General features: G+C 53.7%; 1 protein-coding gene across 1 annotated transcript in view; it reads right to left on the bottom strand.

The window, feature by feature from the left end:
- Positions 1–11,547: 11,547 nt before the first annotated feature.
- The window catches only part of RUNX3 (RUNX family transcription factor 3), a 29,193-nt gene continuing 24,038 nt past the window's right edge, over positions 11,548–16,702 (bottom strand). The window contains exon 5 of the mRNA XM_004425745.3: positions 11,548–14,709. Coding sequence (XP_004425802.2) covers positions 14,162–14,709 — 548 coding nt within the window. The 3' untranslated portion in view covers positions 11,548–14,161. The remainder of the gene's footprint in view (positions 14,710–16,702) is intronic.

Genomic DNA, 16,702 nt, shown 5'->3' with positions numbered 1-16,702 from the left:
GAGCTAACATCTATGCTAATCCTCCTCTTTTTGCTGAGGAAGACCGGCTCTGAGCTAACATCTATTGCCAATCCTCCTCCTTTTTTTTTTTTTTTCCCCAAAGCCCCAGTAGATAGTTGTATGTCATAGTTGCACATCCTTCTACTTGCTGTATGTGGGACACGGCCTCAGCATGGCCGGAGAAGCGGTTCGTTGGTGCGTGCCCGGGATCCAAACCCCGGCCGCCAGTAGCAGAGCGCACACACTTAACCGCTAAGCCACAGGGCCGGCCCAGGCTGCACCATTTTATATTTCCACCAGCAATGTAGGAGGGTTCTAACTTCTTTATATATTTGATAACACTTGCTATTTCTTTTTTTCCTTTGATTATAGCCATTCTAGTGAATGTGAAGTGGTTTTTCATTGAGGTTTTAATTTTCATTTCCCTAATGACTAATGTTGAGCATCTTTTCATGTTTAGCCACTTGTATAGCTTCTTTGGAGAAATGTCTATTCAAGTCCGTTGCCCATTTTTGAATCGAGTTGTTTGTTTTTTGTTGTTGAGTTTTGGGAGTTCTCTATATATTCTGGATATTAATCCCTTATTAGATATATGATTTGCAAATATTTCATCCCATTCTGTAGGTTGCCTTTTTACTCTGCCGATAGTCTTTTGAGGCACAAAATTTTTTGTTTTGATGAAGTCCAATTTATCTGTTTTTTCTTTTGTTGCTTGTGCTTTGGTGTCATATCTAAGAATTCATTTCCAAATTCAAAGTCATGAAGATTTAACTCCTATGTTTTCTTCTAAGAGTTTTATAGTTTTAAAGCTTACATTTAGTTTTTGATCCATTTGAAGTTAATTTTTGTATATGGTGTGAGGTAGGGGTCCAACTTCATTCTTTTGCATGTAGATATCCACTTGTCCCAGCACCATTCGTTGAAGAGACTTAGAAAGAGACAATGCTTTAAAGAAAAATGTTAAGTAAAATACTAGTGTAGCTGATATGTGCCAGATATGGCAACAAGTGGGAGGGTGGTACCCAAGCGAGTAAAGTTTGGGAGATGCTGTTTCTAGTGGATTCTTGCTCCTTGAGGATTTCCTCTAGCCTGGGGGGATGATCTGTTCAGTAAAAGATGCCAAGATTGAGGCAATATGGCCACTGCTCTCTCCACCCAGAGGGCCAACTTGGCAAGACCACAGCCAGCCTTCCCCTCCTCTGCTCTTCTGAGACCTCATTCATGGACAAGGGGTATAAAAGGGGAGTGGTCCCCCTCCATGCTCACCTGATACCCAGCCACAGCCTCCTTTTCCCCTAATGGGCCTTGGTCCAGCTGCCAAGCCCAGCTCCTCTCCCATATGGCCAGGTGGGGGTTCCAATGCTTAGGAACATTTGGATGTTTTCCAGCCCAGACTAATGGCTCTCTTGTCCACAGCCTGGACCCAGGTTCCTGCTGGGTTGGGTGGCAGCTCCTCACCTCCTGGAAGGTGGTGGAAGTGTTGTTTTTCCTTTTTTCATTTTGCTTTTGGAACATAAATGCCTTTCCGAGTATCTCTGGCCAAATGACGAGGGTGCAGGCCTGTTGGTCTCCCTGTCAGAGCCGAGTGGCTCTGTGTGCTGCCTCTTACCCATCACCAGACCATCCCAGGTGTATTCATTTCCTAGGGCTGCCGTAAAAATGTGCCACAGACTGGGTGGCTTAAAACAACAGAAATGTATTCTAGACTAGAAATCCAAAATCAGGGTGTGGGCAGGTTGGTTCCTTCTGGAGGTTCTGAGGGACAGTCCATTCCATGCCCCTCTTCTGGCGGTTGCTACCAATCTTTGGTATCCCTTGACTTGTAGACCCATCACTCCAGCCTCTGCCTTCTTCTCCACATGGTGTTCTCCCTGTGTCTCTTCTCCTCTTATAAGGACACCAGTCACATTGGATTAAGGGCCCACCCTACTCCAGTGTGACCACATCTTGACTAACTACATTAGTAATTAGGATCGTTACTAATCAGTACTTAGTAATAGGATCATTGCAGCCATCCTATTTCCAAATAAGGTCACATTCTGAGGTTCCAGGAAGGACATGAGTTTTGGGGGGGACGCTATGCATCGCGGTGCACCAGGCGATGCCAAAGGCATCACTGGGGAGGAGGCTGTAGCTGCCGCTCCATTTCCGTGAGTCCCTCCTCTGGGACTTTGTTTCTAACCACCTGCACCTGCGACTCTCTTTGGAGACCTGCCCTCGAGCTCCTAGAGCTGCCTTGCTCACACACACACACACACACACATGCACACACACGCACATGCACACATACAGAGCCAGAAGTGCCTGAGCATTTATGTCCCCTGGGGCGTTCTTAGCATGATAATGACTGACAGGTGCGCATGCAGGAGTGTGAAAGCCTAGCCCACTTGCCTCCAGTTGGAACAAACTCTGAGGTGTAGCTAACACTCCAGAGCCCTCCACACATCAGGCTCATGTTGATTTCTTCACTTTCTGCGTCCAGCTACCCCCACTCTGTTCGTGGCTTGTCCTGGGTGCACTTCCTTAAGAAATTCACTTTCACATGAATCCTCTTCAGTGGGCAGTGTGCTCTGGGCAGCCCAGCCTGAGACAGGTGTCCATACCTAGAGCCTGCTGTGGCCAGGACTGATGCGGGAACCCAGCCCAGGGGAGCCACGAAGGGACCCACCTCACAGGGTCCCAAGACTCAGTGATTCATGGGTGGTGGTGCTTTATAAATGGAAAAGCCCTCTGTGAGCGTTGAGGCGTGTCCCCCACATCCTGCCCAACTGTCCCTTCCCCAACCATGCCACCTAAGATCTAATCTCGTCCTTGCAGGCTGCTGACCAACCATCCTGAGGGTTAGTGCCGACGTGTAGCACTTCTTCCTCCATATGATGAGATGACCAAATCTATTGTTACCAGTCCTGTGTGTCAGCCCATGAACCAGACCTGAGTCCTTTACTCCTCTGACAGTTGACCGTAGGGAACTGTGACCATGAGGCCACAGGTGTGTGTTGACGGATAGGAATAGACGCAACAGAAGTAGGCGACATGGGGGTCTGGCATACCTCTTCATGGAACCTATGTGGACCCACTAGACCTGCCCAGTCCTACTTCCAAATATATCATTTCCATTCTACAATGGAGAGCTGCTTGCCCTCCCAATGTTATGACTGTGGATCTGACACTACCCAGCTCACGATGGAAGCTCTGGTAGTATAGTTGCTTGGTGTCTCAGGTCAGGCGCTCAGTCTCTGCTAGGGTTCAGTAGCACGCCAGGAATTGTTTTGCACAAAGAGAGTTGTTCTCTGCTGCTGAAGACCCTAGGAGTCTGCACTGTGGTCTTCTACTGGGGTTTGCCAAGACTCCACCCAATATCCTTATCTAGCACCGTGGAACCTTCTTGGTCATGTGGTTTGAATAGCAGGGAGCTTGCACTGCAGCTTGGACCTCTGCAGAGTTCTCTTTTTTTGTCTCAAAACTGATAGCTGTAGGGGCTGGCCCGGTGGCATAGTGGTTGGGTTCGCGTGCTCCGCATCGGTGGCCTGGGGTTTGCGGGTTCGGGTCCCGGGCACGGACCTACGCACCGCTTGTCAAGCCATGCTGTGGCGGCGTCCCACATAAAGTGGAGGGGGATGGGCACGGATGTTGGCCCGGGGCAGGTCTTCCTCAGCAAAAGGAGGAGGATTGGCAACGGAAGTCAGCTCAGGGCTAGTCTTCCTCACCAAAAAAAAAAAAAAACCAACCAACAAAAACACCAAAAACTGATAGCTTTCTCTAACAAATGTTGACGAGGATGGGGAGAAATTGGAACACTTGAGCCCTGTTTGTGGGAATGTAAAATGATGCAGCCACTTTGGAAAACAGTATGGCGGCTCCTCAAAAATTAAAAATAGAGTAATCATACGATCCAGCAATTCCACTTCTGGGTATATACCCAAAAGACTGGAGAGCAGGTTTCGAAGAGACATTTGTACACTCACGTTCATAGCAGCCTTACTCACAGTGGCTAAAACATGGAAGCAACCCAAGCGTCCATCAATGGATGAAGGGATAAGCAAAATGTGGTATATCCACACAATGGAATAATATTCAACCTAAAAAGAGAAGGAAATCCTGTCATATGCTTCAACATGAATGAACGTTGAGGTCATTAAGCTAAGTGAAATTAGCCAGCCACAAAAAGACAAACACTGTATGATTCCACTTCTATGATGTACCTAGAGTAGTCAAAATCATAGAGACAGAAAGTAGAATTGTGGTTGCCAGAGCTTGGGAGTTATTGTTTAATGGATACAGAGTTTCAATTTTACAAGATGAAAAGAGTTCTGGGGATGGATGGTGGTGATGGTTACATAACAAGGTGAATGTATTTAATACCACTGAACTGTACACTTAAAATGGTTAAGATGGTAAATTTTATGTTATGTGTATTTTACCACAATAAAAAAAGATGGATAGCTTTCTGATCACCTGATAAATAGGTCAGAGTAGGATTCCTGAGTGTGGTACCTGCTGCTTCAAAATTCAGAGAGGCCAAAGAGGGTGGCTGAAAACAGTAGAAATTTATTCCTGCAAAGTTCTGGAGGTCAGAAGTTTGAAATGGAAGTGTTGGCAGGGCTGTGCTCCCTCTGAAGGCTCAGGGGAGAGCCCCTTCTTTGCCTCCTCCAGCCTCTGGTGGCTGCAGACAGTCCTTGGCCTGTGGTTTCATTACTCCAACCTCTGCCTCCAAGGTCACATGGCTTCTCTCTTCTCTGTGTGTCTCTCATAGGCACATTTGTCATTGGACCTGTTCAGATAACCCAAGACTGTATCTTCCTCTTGAGATCCTTAATAACATCTGCAAAGACCCATTTTCCAAATAAGGTCACAGTCACCGGTTTCAGAGACTAGGACATGGGCGTATCTTTTGGAGTGGCATTTTCCGGCCTACTGCATGGCAGAAGGGGCCAGGTGCAGCAACTCGTCTTTCATCTTAGAGTTGATGGCTCGGCATGCCTCGGATCACTGGCTCCTTAATAGCTTCATCAACATGGTGGACGCCAGAGTCTTCGTGGGGTTATCTTCCACCCTCTGGCACGCACGTTCTTGCCACTTCCTGCTCCTCAGGTTCACAGCAGGGGGAGGGGGCGCCGGCCCAGGGAAGAGGGTCTGGGCAGCTCACCAGAGCATCCACTAGTGTCCTTGATCATCTCGACATTCCAGACATTGCCCAGGTCCATCGTGTTGCCATCACGTGAGTGTTGGCTGCCAACAGCTCATGTCTGCCCCCTTCTCTAGAGAACTGCTCTCCGCCAAACAGTAGGGATCTAACCAAGGAGGTTACACCCCCCTCCACCCAGGGGGTCAGCCATTCATACTCTCTGGCCAACTGATATGAGAGTACAAAAGGCCAGCTCCCTGGGGGGCAACTCAGTGGTGCATCTCACGCTCCAGAGGCCCCCATGAGAGGAGAATGAGGCCCGTCTCCAGCCCAGAGACATCGTGGGTTAGCTTGCTTCACCTGCTCTGCTCTGCTTCTCTCATTCCACTTCTCCTGAAAGCCCACCCCGTAAAAATCCCTGTCCTGGATCTGCCTCTAGGGAGCCTGACCTAGATAGTCCTGGCAGTGCTATGGCGATGGGAACGGAGAGTTAACACAGCCCTTGGGCAGGGCCATGAAGGTGTCCCTGCCGTGTACCGGCTAACCGCTCTGGCTCCTCTCTGCCTTCGGACATCAGGAAGACAGTCTCTGTCAGATCAGAGATCCGCACATTAAATTCCAGACACTGTTGATCCGCCCCGGTAAAGACACCTCATCCAGCACAGTAGCTGAGACCGGGCTCCTCCTGGCCTCGCTCACGGTAGTCTGCAGTCACCTCAGAGGAGCCTTCCCCAACGTGGCCTTCCAAGTCCGTCTTCCTCCATCACAGTCTCCTGTTTTATTGCCCATAGCCTTTAATACTACCTGAAATCATGTAATATACTTGTTTGTTTATCACCTTTCTCTCCAACAAGGGCATAAGCTCCACGGGGCTGAGGTCTTGTCTGACTTATTCACAGCTGCATCCCAGAACCCAACATTAGCTGAGGCGCCACCTCTTCCAGGTAGCCTTCCCTGATAACCCCATGCTGCCTCCATCAGTGCTGTCGTAGAGGCTTAACCGGTACGTACGGAAGCAATAAAGAGCAGGCCAACACTCTTCCACCTGAAGTAGACACACGGGAAGAAATAGGGTTTTCTGTGGAGACTCTAAAGTGGAGGCCACTTCTGGGGTCACTGGGCTGGGAGAAAGCAGGTCAAAGTGGGCCATCTTCCAGGTGGCTCGTGCCAGCCCCACACCAGCCGGTCTTCTTGTTGGGTCTGGCACAGACTTCAAGGAAACATAACATTTTTAATAAAACCTCAGAGTCAATAAAGCCGAATGGTCTCGGGTGCCCCTCCCGCCGGCCCCAGCTGTTGACTTTAGAAGTCAAGAGGTTGGGGTGTTGCCCAATTCCTGCGTAGTTCGGGGAGATATAAGCTAGAAGGGCCCGACCCATTTTATATGAAAAAAACAAAACAAAACAAAACTCACTGGGTCCTGGAAAGATTCCACCGCCAGCCAGAATCAAAGGTCCATTCAGAGCGACAGAACTCCTCACATTCGCCGCTAATGAAAACCAAATTTCTCGTCCCTCCGAGCGTTTCCCGGGGCTGCAGTTGGAAGGGTGGCTGTGGAACGCTTGGCCACCCGTCCTGCAACCAAGGGCCCCACCGTGTTAAAGTAGTTTTATGATAATATGGGCCTCGTATTTTTCTAATTTCAGGCGTCGGTGATTTAGGACCGAGTTGTTTTCATGGAAAAAGAACTAGAACTGTGTGAGGCAGGGAAAGACTGCCACCCCAGCAGATATGCGCACTGTGTGAGTACCCAGGGTGAGGCAGCCCCCGGAAAGGGCCGGGGACCCGCCTCCAGGGAGGCTCATTCACAGGCGTCCCCTCGAGTGGGGCAGGACGGGCTGGGGGGTCGCTGGAGGGATCAGACACTGTGATTTCTGTCTTTCGAATTCAAGCTTCATGGAATCTCAGAATCACAACTCAGAAAGGCAGACGCATCACCCTCAGAAGCGGAGAAAGCCTTGTGTCCTTTCTGCTTCTGCTTTTCAAAAAAAAGACATTTTCCTCATGGTTTTTTCCTTTCTTTTCTCCCTTGATGATCTGTCTTTAGAGCAGGTGTGAGTCATGGGACACAAACTCAGGTGTGCGAGAAATATCTTCCTTTTCCTAAAGTCGACTTAATTCTTACGTTGAGCCTCTAGTACCTTCAGCCTCTAGAAACTTAAACTCACTCAACCTTTTCAGGTGTTGCTCTGCCCTTGTTAGGATTGGGAGGGAATTCCATCCTTGTTCCTCAGTTTTATCATCAGTAAAATGGGGATAATGATAGTATATACCTCAATGGGCTGAGTTAAAATTGGCAAAATATTTATAATAGGGCCTGGCATGCCGTGTTAGCCGCTATTACTATTATTATTCTGAAGCTAAATGCATAGCAAAGGCACCAAACCCAGCATGGATTATCAGAGAAGGCTCCCTGGAGGAGGTGACCCCTCAGCTAATGTCAAACGAATTGATCCAAGCATGATCTTGAACTCCTCTGCTTGGATGTTTATTAAGGTCTAGTAGTTTAATATACTATACCCTTAACAAAAGCTCTCATTGTAGAAAACTTGGAAAACACTGAAAATATAAAGAAAACAGAAAACAGCTATAACTCCATCCTCCCAGTGATTTCATTTCAGATTACTTTTATTTCTATTTTTTAATTACATTAATTGATATACTCTATATACAATGTGTACTCGGCTAGAAAAATGTTTATTCTTAGAAAAGTACTTATATATTTACAGAAAATAAAAATCTGGATGGGCAAAAAATATTAACAATGGTTATCTTTGGAGGAGTGGGATTATGGATAATTTTTCTTGTGCTCTTTTTGGTAATCTGTATTCTCTACTTTTCCCCCCATGACTATATATTATTTAGCGTAATTTAAAATGTGATTTAAAAATGTAATACATAGAACTTGGGAACCTCGGACTCAGTCTCATAACCACGAAATCTTCAGGCCACGGAGGAGAGTGGGGAGCCTGGACCAGTCTCTGAGCCCTGGATCTTCTCGTCAGAGAGGCTGCATGTGGCCTCGGGTGTGGTCAGAGGGTTGTCATGAGGCAGGACATGAGGCTTCAGTGAAAACCTGTGGGGTGGGGGTCAGGGAGAGGGCAGGGCTGTTGTTATTGCACAGTTGGCAATAACAAAAACTGTTATCAAGGCCTTGTCCCCAGTGGCTCCATCGATGCCACGAACCCTGAGCAACTGAGAGACATTGAACCTGAGGTTTGGGGCGCAGAGTTTCTCCTTTGATGTCAGTGCTGAAGATGGCTTAGGGGACACTCAGCTCCTCCTTCCACCATGTTGCACAGGCTTCTCCCTCTCGTGCCTGGACTATTGCAGTAGCAGGTGTCTGCACTCCCATGCGGTCCACGCTCCGTGCCACCACAGCGATCCCCCCCAACACACCCATCAGAATGTGCTGTCACTCCTCTGCTTGGCCCCGCAGTGCCCGCAGGACCAAACCCGAGCCCCTCAACTTGGCCTTCAGTCCCTGTGAGCTGGGCCTGCTTGTCTCCCCTATCCCACTGCCATTTCTCCACCTTCCCCACCACCTTCTCCAGCTCAGCCACGCTCCAGTCCTCCAGGTCTTTGCACATGCGGTTCCCTCCACCTAGAAGGCCTTCCTGCTGTGTCTCTGCCTGGGGAATTGACTCGTCTTTCCATCTTGTCTCATCCACACCCTGGGTCCCTTGGGTCAGCACACCTGTTTCCCTGTCTGTCTGCCCTGGGAGCTCCTCAAGGGCACGGCTCTGACTTCCTCCCGTTTCTTCTTGCTGTCTGGCACCTGGGGCGGGGTGGGGCCTGGATCTATGTTTGGTGAATGAGCGAATGAATTCTGGCCAAGGCCTCGTAGACACCAGGCCCAAAGAGCAGAGTGGGGTGTGGTGGCCCATACAGCTGCCAGCCATTAGGACACCAACGAGGCCACAACTGTTTCCAGCAGTCGGCGTGGGCACAAAGGGAGGGTGGCTCCAGAAAGCTGGCTCTAGGCCTGCTCCACTCCCCTTGGCCGAGGGCTTCCTCGGGGCCGGGCTCAGGGCAGGCTCTCTCCGTGGGTGAATATAAATATATAAAACAAACAGTGCACGTTTAGCTGCGAAACTAAAAATAGGAAGCCTGGAACCCGGCTCCCGAGGCTCCTCTAGCCGCTGGACCACACAGGTGTGGATGCGGATGTTGGGGGATGTGGCCCCTATCCCCTCCCAGCTCCCCAGCCCTCGTGGGGAGGAACGAGGGGCTCTCTGGGTTTCCGCAAGAAACAGTTCATTCTTTCACTCTGCTCCCCCCACCCCCGAACGTTTGACAGCTCATTTCATTTACGACCCCAAAATGAACCACCCCACCGAGGGGCATTCCCTGCTCACATGGCCAAGCTGGGTGTCCGGTGCAGCTGAGAGCTGCCCCCTGGGCCAGGCTGGGGGGGCTGGGAGGCTGTGTTTATGGGGCGCAGTCTGGGGCAGGGGAAGGGGGGTCAAGTCTGGGTCTGCGTCCAGCCCTGCCCTTCCCTGTAACCCCGGTGCCAGCCCCACACCAGGTCAGCCCCTCAGAGCAATCTCCGCAGACCCTCATAATTTTCCCCTTGGGCACAGGTCATTGTCTCCATTAAAACTGTGCCAGGCTGTCCATTTCTCAGAATAAAAACCAAAGCCCAGCAGTTGCAGGGCGGCTCCCTTAGGGCGGAGAGGCAGGTCTGTCTGGGGCCACTTCCCCTCTCAGGAGCTGCCCAGCCCAGCCCAGTGCCACCTCTCGCAGCCTGTCACCAGGCCAGCCACAGGCTGTGGGGCTGGGGTGGGGCTGGTGAAACTGTAGGCCCTGCCCAATCAGAGCGACTCCTAGAGCCTCTAGAACGTGATTCTGGAGTCCAACGGCTCCAGACTCTGGAACAAAAAGACCTCCTCTCCCTGGACTGGCTGCTTCATGTCCGAAGCTCCTGCTGGTGGCTCAGGGGAGGGGGACACCCGGGCCAGGGCTCTGGGAGGCTGGGGTTGCTGGACCAGGGATGTCAACCTTGCCTTCAAACTGAGTAAAGCCCTGTCCCAAAGCACAGCCTTTAGGGATCATGGGACCTGTGATTCTACTACATACCTGGCACATAGCAGGTGCTCATGTAACACTTGAATAAAAAGGGAGGCTCAGAGAGGCACAGGGACCTCCCACAGCCACATAGCTAAAGGAGGAAAGAACACTCTTCTTCCACATCAAGACTTTCTCCAGACCTTCCACAGATGAACCTCCTGAGGTTAGGAAGTTCTTCCTAACATCTAACCTGAATCCTGGCTGCAGTTGGGGCAGCCCCTTCTCTCCCTTCTCTGAGGGGAGTGTCCACTTTCTCCACCTGCTGCCACCTGCAGGCCACTGTGGTTACTGCAGCACTCCCCCCACCGCCCTCACACCTCGGGTGAGTCCTGGCCTTCTCTGGGCCTGTTTTCCCCTTGGGAAGCTGGGTGCCCTGGTCTGTGCCTGCTGGGGTGAGGGTGAAGGAGCTCCGAGTCCGGGGCTCTGGAGGCCACAGCGCCTCTCCCATCAGCTGTGGCACCAAAGTGTGGCCAGTGGGGAGGGGCCTGAATGGTGGAAGCAGAGTGTGGGCCTGCAGACACCACTGCTCCCCCCAGGGCAGAAGGGATGGGGCAGAGGGGCGGGATCAAGGGTGCAGGCTGGGGAAATGGGAACTTCCTGTTGGGCGCTGGGTTTCAGGCAGACCAACCTAACTGAACAGGGCAAAGTCTTGGGATCTGCTTTTGGAGGATTTTCACTCGAAAATAAGATGTTTTATGAAAATTCCCCTCCACAAATCCCAGCTGGACAGGCACTGCGGGCCAGGGCTCCTTGCTGGCAGGGTGCAGAGGAGGCTGCCAGGCCAGGTCCTCACACCATCGCACCCACAGTCCCCAGCATCAGCCACAAACATCTCTGGGGAGATGTGGGGCCAGATGACACCCCCCCTTTGCACCTTAGTCGCCTCATCTGCAGAGTGGGGAGCTGACATAGCTGCTTGCTTTGTAGTTTTGGCAGCTGCTAACTTGCCATTGTTCCAGCAAACACAGGTCCCGGGGGGGCTCTCACCAGGGCTGCTTGATGCTCCACCTGCCTAGCCCCCTCCTCCACGCTGAGCCTGGGGAACGAGCTGGAAGAGATGCACGACTTCCTCCGTTTACTTGTGAAAGGTCATGGGCCACTTGTGAGGGGAGAAGAGGTGGTGGCACCTTCAAGACCTGGGGTTCCAGCCTCACCAGGAGGAGGCCTCACCAGCTGCACTTGCCCAGGGTGGTCTCTGTGGCCATTCCAGGATGCAGGAAGGCCGAGGCGCTGGGCGTCTTCAGAGCAGAGGGTTTAGTCCTGCCCCCAGGCCTTGCCCCATCCCTCCCCGACCACGGTGGGAGGTCTCCCTCCTTTCCCCCCTCCAAGCACACAGCCCTAGAAGTCTGGCATTGGGAACCTTCAACACATCTCAGAGTTATATTATTGTAACAAATCAGTCAAAATTCCATTTTACAGTTAAATAGTACAGAAGACAGACAGTTTACTGTACAAGCAAGTTGTGCATTAAAAACAAACACACCAAGCAAATTATAGTGCAAAGCGGTTTCCACCCCTCCCACCCTCTTCCCAGCTCCGGGACGGTTTGACGGAAGATATGAGTGTGGCAGGTACCGACACCTCAGCATGACAATATGTCACAGAGGATTTGTACCCACCGCCAACAGCCTTATAGTAACACGGTGTAAAAACCCCTTCGTGGCCTTGTGCTTTCTAAATCAGTGTGTTTGCCCAGTACAACCTTAAAGCAGCCTTGCAAACAAGGACCCATTTTTACTAGCCCACATTGTCTGTACCCACTATGGGCCTTAAAAACAGACTCAGCACGGCTGCTATCACTTTTACTCAGGGAGTAGGGTGGGGGTCAATTTATTTCCTGCCCCTGCCCCCACCAGGGCTTGGATATCAGGAAGCAGGAGTCATCTGGGGGGGGGGGCTACAAAGTGCTGGGCACTGGGGACCCAGGGGGCCTCCCACATGGGCCTGGGGCCAGTCTACAACCACAGAGAACAGGAGTGAAGAAGGCCCAGAGGCAATGGGTCAGGGGCTGCTTCCTTGGAAGGGGTGGAGAGCACCCCTGGGTGTCGGGGGTAAGCAGGACCCCCCAGCTGCTATTTTGAAGAAATGGAGACTGCTTTTTCCAGGGAGGGCAGGACAAGACAAACCGTAGCATGAGGGGTTTGAATAAGACCACCAGAAGGACTACCTAGCCTGCCAGAGTGCATCCGGTGTGCGTATCTGGCTGTCGTTACAGGTTGGGGTGGATGGCAGGCCGAGTGCTACTGCAGAGACAACCACCAAGGAGCATTCTGTAGGTGAGATTTCCACGTCCACAGAGGATGTGGCTGAAATAATTACTAAAAACCACATGCTGTCTAGCCCTCAGAAGAGTTTTCTTGTCCTTATCCATGTAAGCCTTTCTAGAACTAAAGAACCAAGACATGAGAATCCACGCAGCCCAAACCCTGGGGCAGGGCTTGCTTTCCCATTTGCAAAACGAAGGGGCGATACTTCACCTCTGAGCACAGTGTGCACCGAGCTGCAGCTGGTGAGCCCCTCACAGCTCTTCTGTTCTGCCATCATGCAGCTCTCCACCTCTCACACCCCGCCCACCTCTACCAGGACACCCACACATCCTCCCCGGCAAACGTCTAAGAGCTGTGGATGTGAGATCCCAGCATCTCACCCGCGTCTCACGTGGTCCCCACCAGGGCTGGCTTTTGGTGGCAGTTGGTGGGACACCGCTGAAGGAAGGTGACCTCCTGAGGAGGTGCTGAGATCCTAACAATTCCACTCTCACAGAAGGGGGAAGGGATATCGTCCACTATCCTGGGGCTTCACCTGTAAGAGACCATGTGTTTGACAACGTTTGACCGCTTTTTTTTTCTAAAATCAGCTTTAAAAACTGAGTTTTGTTCCAGACTGCTTTTGGAGCACAGACTGGTTAAAGATGGAGAGCGGTGTGTCAGAGGTCGGAAGATCTGGCTGGGCCTTCCCACGAGGCTGGGAGGGTGGGGGTGTGCACAGCTTGGCTGGATCCGGGTGGGACAAGGACGCTGACATCTGACCCCATGACCTCTTGTCCCAATACTTTCTGCTAGGACCTGTCCTATCTGGTCCCTGTGCTCTCTCCAAAAATGGCAATTTTGAGACCAGCCTAGGGGGAAGGGGAATCCCCGGCCCCCCACCAAGAGAACAGAGATGAATGCCGTGGGCTGGTAAAGTGCTTGGAGGACCCGTCTGCAGGTGCCTTCCCTGGCTTTAGGGACCTGAGGCCATGGGCGAGTCTACTCTGGGGCCCGGGACCCACAGAGAGTGGGATGGGGACGGGGCTTCTTAGCTGGTGGGAATTGTGGGGGAGCAGAGCTGGGCAGACTGGCTTGGGGGTGCTCTCATCCCATCTCTGCCAGCAATTTCCCGGGTCCTCTCGCCATCTATACAAGGAGGGGAAACCCCCTCAGGGGTGGGGGTCCTTCCAGTTCTGACTCAGTTTGTGTAAATGCAGGGGGAGGGCTGGGCCCATGGGGTGCAGGGTCTCTGAGGAAAGTGGGGGGGATGGGGGGGTCTTTCCAGGGCCCTGTGGATAAAAGGCCAAGACAGGTAGGCACATGCCACCTCTCTCTGGAGCAGAGATGGCCTCTGTCCCAGGAGACCTGGGCCCCGTGACAGCACCGGCATAGCTGGGGACAGCCTGGTCATTCCAGGGAAGGTGGCGAGAGGAGGATACTGTTCCCACAGGAATGTGGGCTGAGATGACTAGGACCTGGGCTGGGGGAAGTGTCCTGGGGGAGGTCCCTACCCCTCTGTACAAACATGTGGCTGGACTAGACACTCTCAGAGCCACCCACCAGCCCCAGGCCCCAGGACCGCGGACCCTGGGCCCCCGACTGCCCTGGAGCATAAGTCCCACTCCCGCCTTGAGCCTCGGAGCTGGGCCGGCCACCTGTCGGAAAGGTTCTGGGGGTTCCCGCCACCAGCCGGAGCAGTCCACCTTGACTTGGGTGGTCAGTAGGGCCGCCACACGGCCTCGTCCATGCGGCCCGGCGTGCTCAGCGCGGTGGGCGAGTTGCTGTGGCTGCCGTCGGCCTCCACGCCGTCGCTCTGGCCGCCCAGGCTGGGGTTCATGAGGTTGCCGGCGGCGACGGAGGCGGCGCTGCTGGTGCAGGAGGCCAGCATGCGGGTGGGCGAGCGGTCGCCCCCGCTGCTGCTGCTGCCGGCCACCATGGAGAACTGGTAGGAGCCGGAGGAGGCGCCGTAGTAGAGGTGGTAGGGGGACGGGTTGGCCTGGAAGGGCCCGCCCTGGTTCTGCGGGGCCCCGGGGTAGGGCGGCGGGAGGTAGGTGTGGTGGAAGCGGGTGGTGGCCGGCATGCTGGCCATGCTGAGGCTGCTGATGCTGGTGCCTGAGGGCGTGGCGCTGTAGGGGAAGGTAGCCGACATGGCCCCCGGGTAATGCATCCTGGGGTCAGGGAAGCGGCTCTCCGTGAGGGTCGGCAGTGCTGGGAAAGAGCGGTCAAACTGGCGGGGGTCGGAGAAAGGGTTCAGGTCCGAGGTGCCTGGGGGACAGCAAAGAGTATGGTCAGCGGCGGTCCGACACCACCCAGGGCCCTTCTTTAAGAACCAGCTCTGGCTCCCCAGGCCCGTTTGGAGGATCGGTGGTTCTAGATCTGTCTCTGCTCATACTGCCCTGACTGCTCAGGGGCTGGAGCCTGCCTGACTCCGGCCCCACCTGGCAAGCGGATGCGTGGGCCACAGGTGGCCATGGGGGCTTGCCCGGGCAGGCGGAGGAGGAGGAGGGCTTTTTTCTCCCCATGGAATCTTCCACACAGCCTAGCAGTGCGGAGGCCTGTCGAGGGGTGAAGGTGGGCCCCCCTGGGCCGTGGGGGTGTGGGGACGGGCCAGCACAGGCCTCCCAGCAGCGTGGCCTGGCAGCTTCCGCCTCCCTTCCTCCCTTGTGGTTATGAGCTGGCAAGACCGTGGAGTGAAGAGGGTCTCCGACAGCCCGGTGAGACTGGGAGTGGACCTGGCTTTGCGGAGAAGGAAACGGAGGCAGAGAGGGATAGATGGATTCTCCGATGTTGCACAGGAGGGACTAGAACTCATCCCGGGGCCTCTCCCCTCTGCTGGTGTGTGCCCTCTGGTGTGTGCCTGTGTGCTCCTGCCCCTCTCCTGCCCGGTGGGGCTCAGGTAGGTCACCTGAGCTCATGCCTGTGTCGTGGGGGCTGGGTCCACAGCAGCTCTGTCCGTCCTGCCTGCCCCATCCCCCACTCCTCCTCACCCTGGCCTGTGTCTCCAGGCTGCCCTGTAGGCTGGCTGACTGGGGGCCAGGCAGCGATCAGATGCCCCCTCACCTGCCTCAGGGGCAAAGCGAGACGGCAGCCAGAGGGGCTTGGTGGCCTGACCCGGCCCTTGTCACGGGGAGACCCTGTATCCAGCCCAGACCAGGCCCTACCCTGGCTCCCCAAAGAGTTTGGCTCCTCCCTGGGCTCGATGGCAAGGGTATCGCAGTCTCTGCCCCCGACTTTTGTAGTGACAGATCCCTGAAACCTCAGCATTCAAAGGGGCTTCGGGATGGAGTCTAACTCCCTGGGTAGGAAAACTGAGGCCCAGAGAGGGTGAGGCACTTGCCTAAGGGTTACACAGCACATTGGACCTGGCACAAAATCCTAGCGTTCCCAGTCCTGGGCCCTGACATGTGTCTGATAAGTAGGTGTCCCATCTTTGAGGCAGCATAGAATGGAGGTTAACTGTGTAGTCTCTGCAGCTAGATACTTATCCTGGTTCTGACACTTACTAGCTGTGTGTCCTGGGGCAAGTCACTTAACCTCTCTGTGCGTCAGTCTTCCCACATGAAAAATGGAGACAATAACAGTTCCTAGGGATTAAATTAGTTACTACGTGTAAAGTGCTGAGACTGGGCACAGAGTAGGGGCCCGATGAGGGTTGGCACTGCTTCGGTGGCTGTGATACCTCTTGCTCTGGGCACCAAGGAGAACGGGCCCATTCAAGGCCCTGCAAAGATGAGCCCCTGACACTGGGCCCTCCTAGTCCCCTAGCCAAGGGGGTGACTCTGGGCAGCAGTGGGGAGGCGGATGAGGCCCCAGCACTGGTCCTGAGGTGAAGTCTGTATGGCCCCAACCCCTCTGTCCCACCCAGCAAAGAGTAAGAGCCAGGAGACGGCTCAGGAGGAGACCAGCCTCAGCCCCTGTCAGCTCCAGGTGGGCCCTGCCTGCGGGGACTGAAGTGTGGTGAGGACAGAGCTGCGGGTGCCCTCAGGCCTCTTGCTTCCCTAGACCTGCCTGAGGTGCTGTGTGACCTCAGGTGAGATCTGTAACTTCCCTGGGCTTTCGGGTCTGCCCGACTCAGCTGGGGGTGTTTCCTCAGTAGTAGGCTTTGGTCCTGAGTGTGGATCAGAACGGAATGATGCTCCTGGGCTCATGGTGGGGAGATATGGGGGCAAGGGTCCAGGTGACTGGAGCCTTCTGGAACATCTGGGACCCTCCCTACAGGTTGCTTGGCTGGGCAGTGTTGCCTTGAAGCCCGGGGGGT

Source organism: Ceratotherium simum, chromosome 22 (assembly GCF_057802395.1).
Source record: "Ceratotherium simum simum isolate JZ-2026a chromosome 22, ASM5780239v1, whole genome shotgun sequence".
Classification (NCBI taxonomy): Eukaryota; Metazoa; Chordata; class Mammalia; order Perissodactyla; family Rhinocerotidae; genus Ceratotherium; species Ceratotherium simum.
The sequence above is the reverse complement of the archived record's forward strand: the minus strand, read 5'-3'. Positions and strand labels throughout refer to the sequence as shown.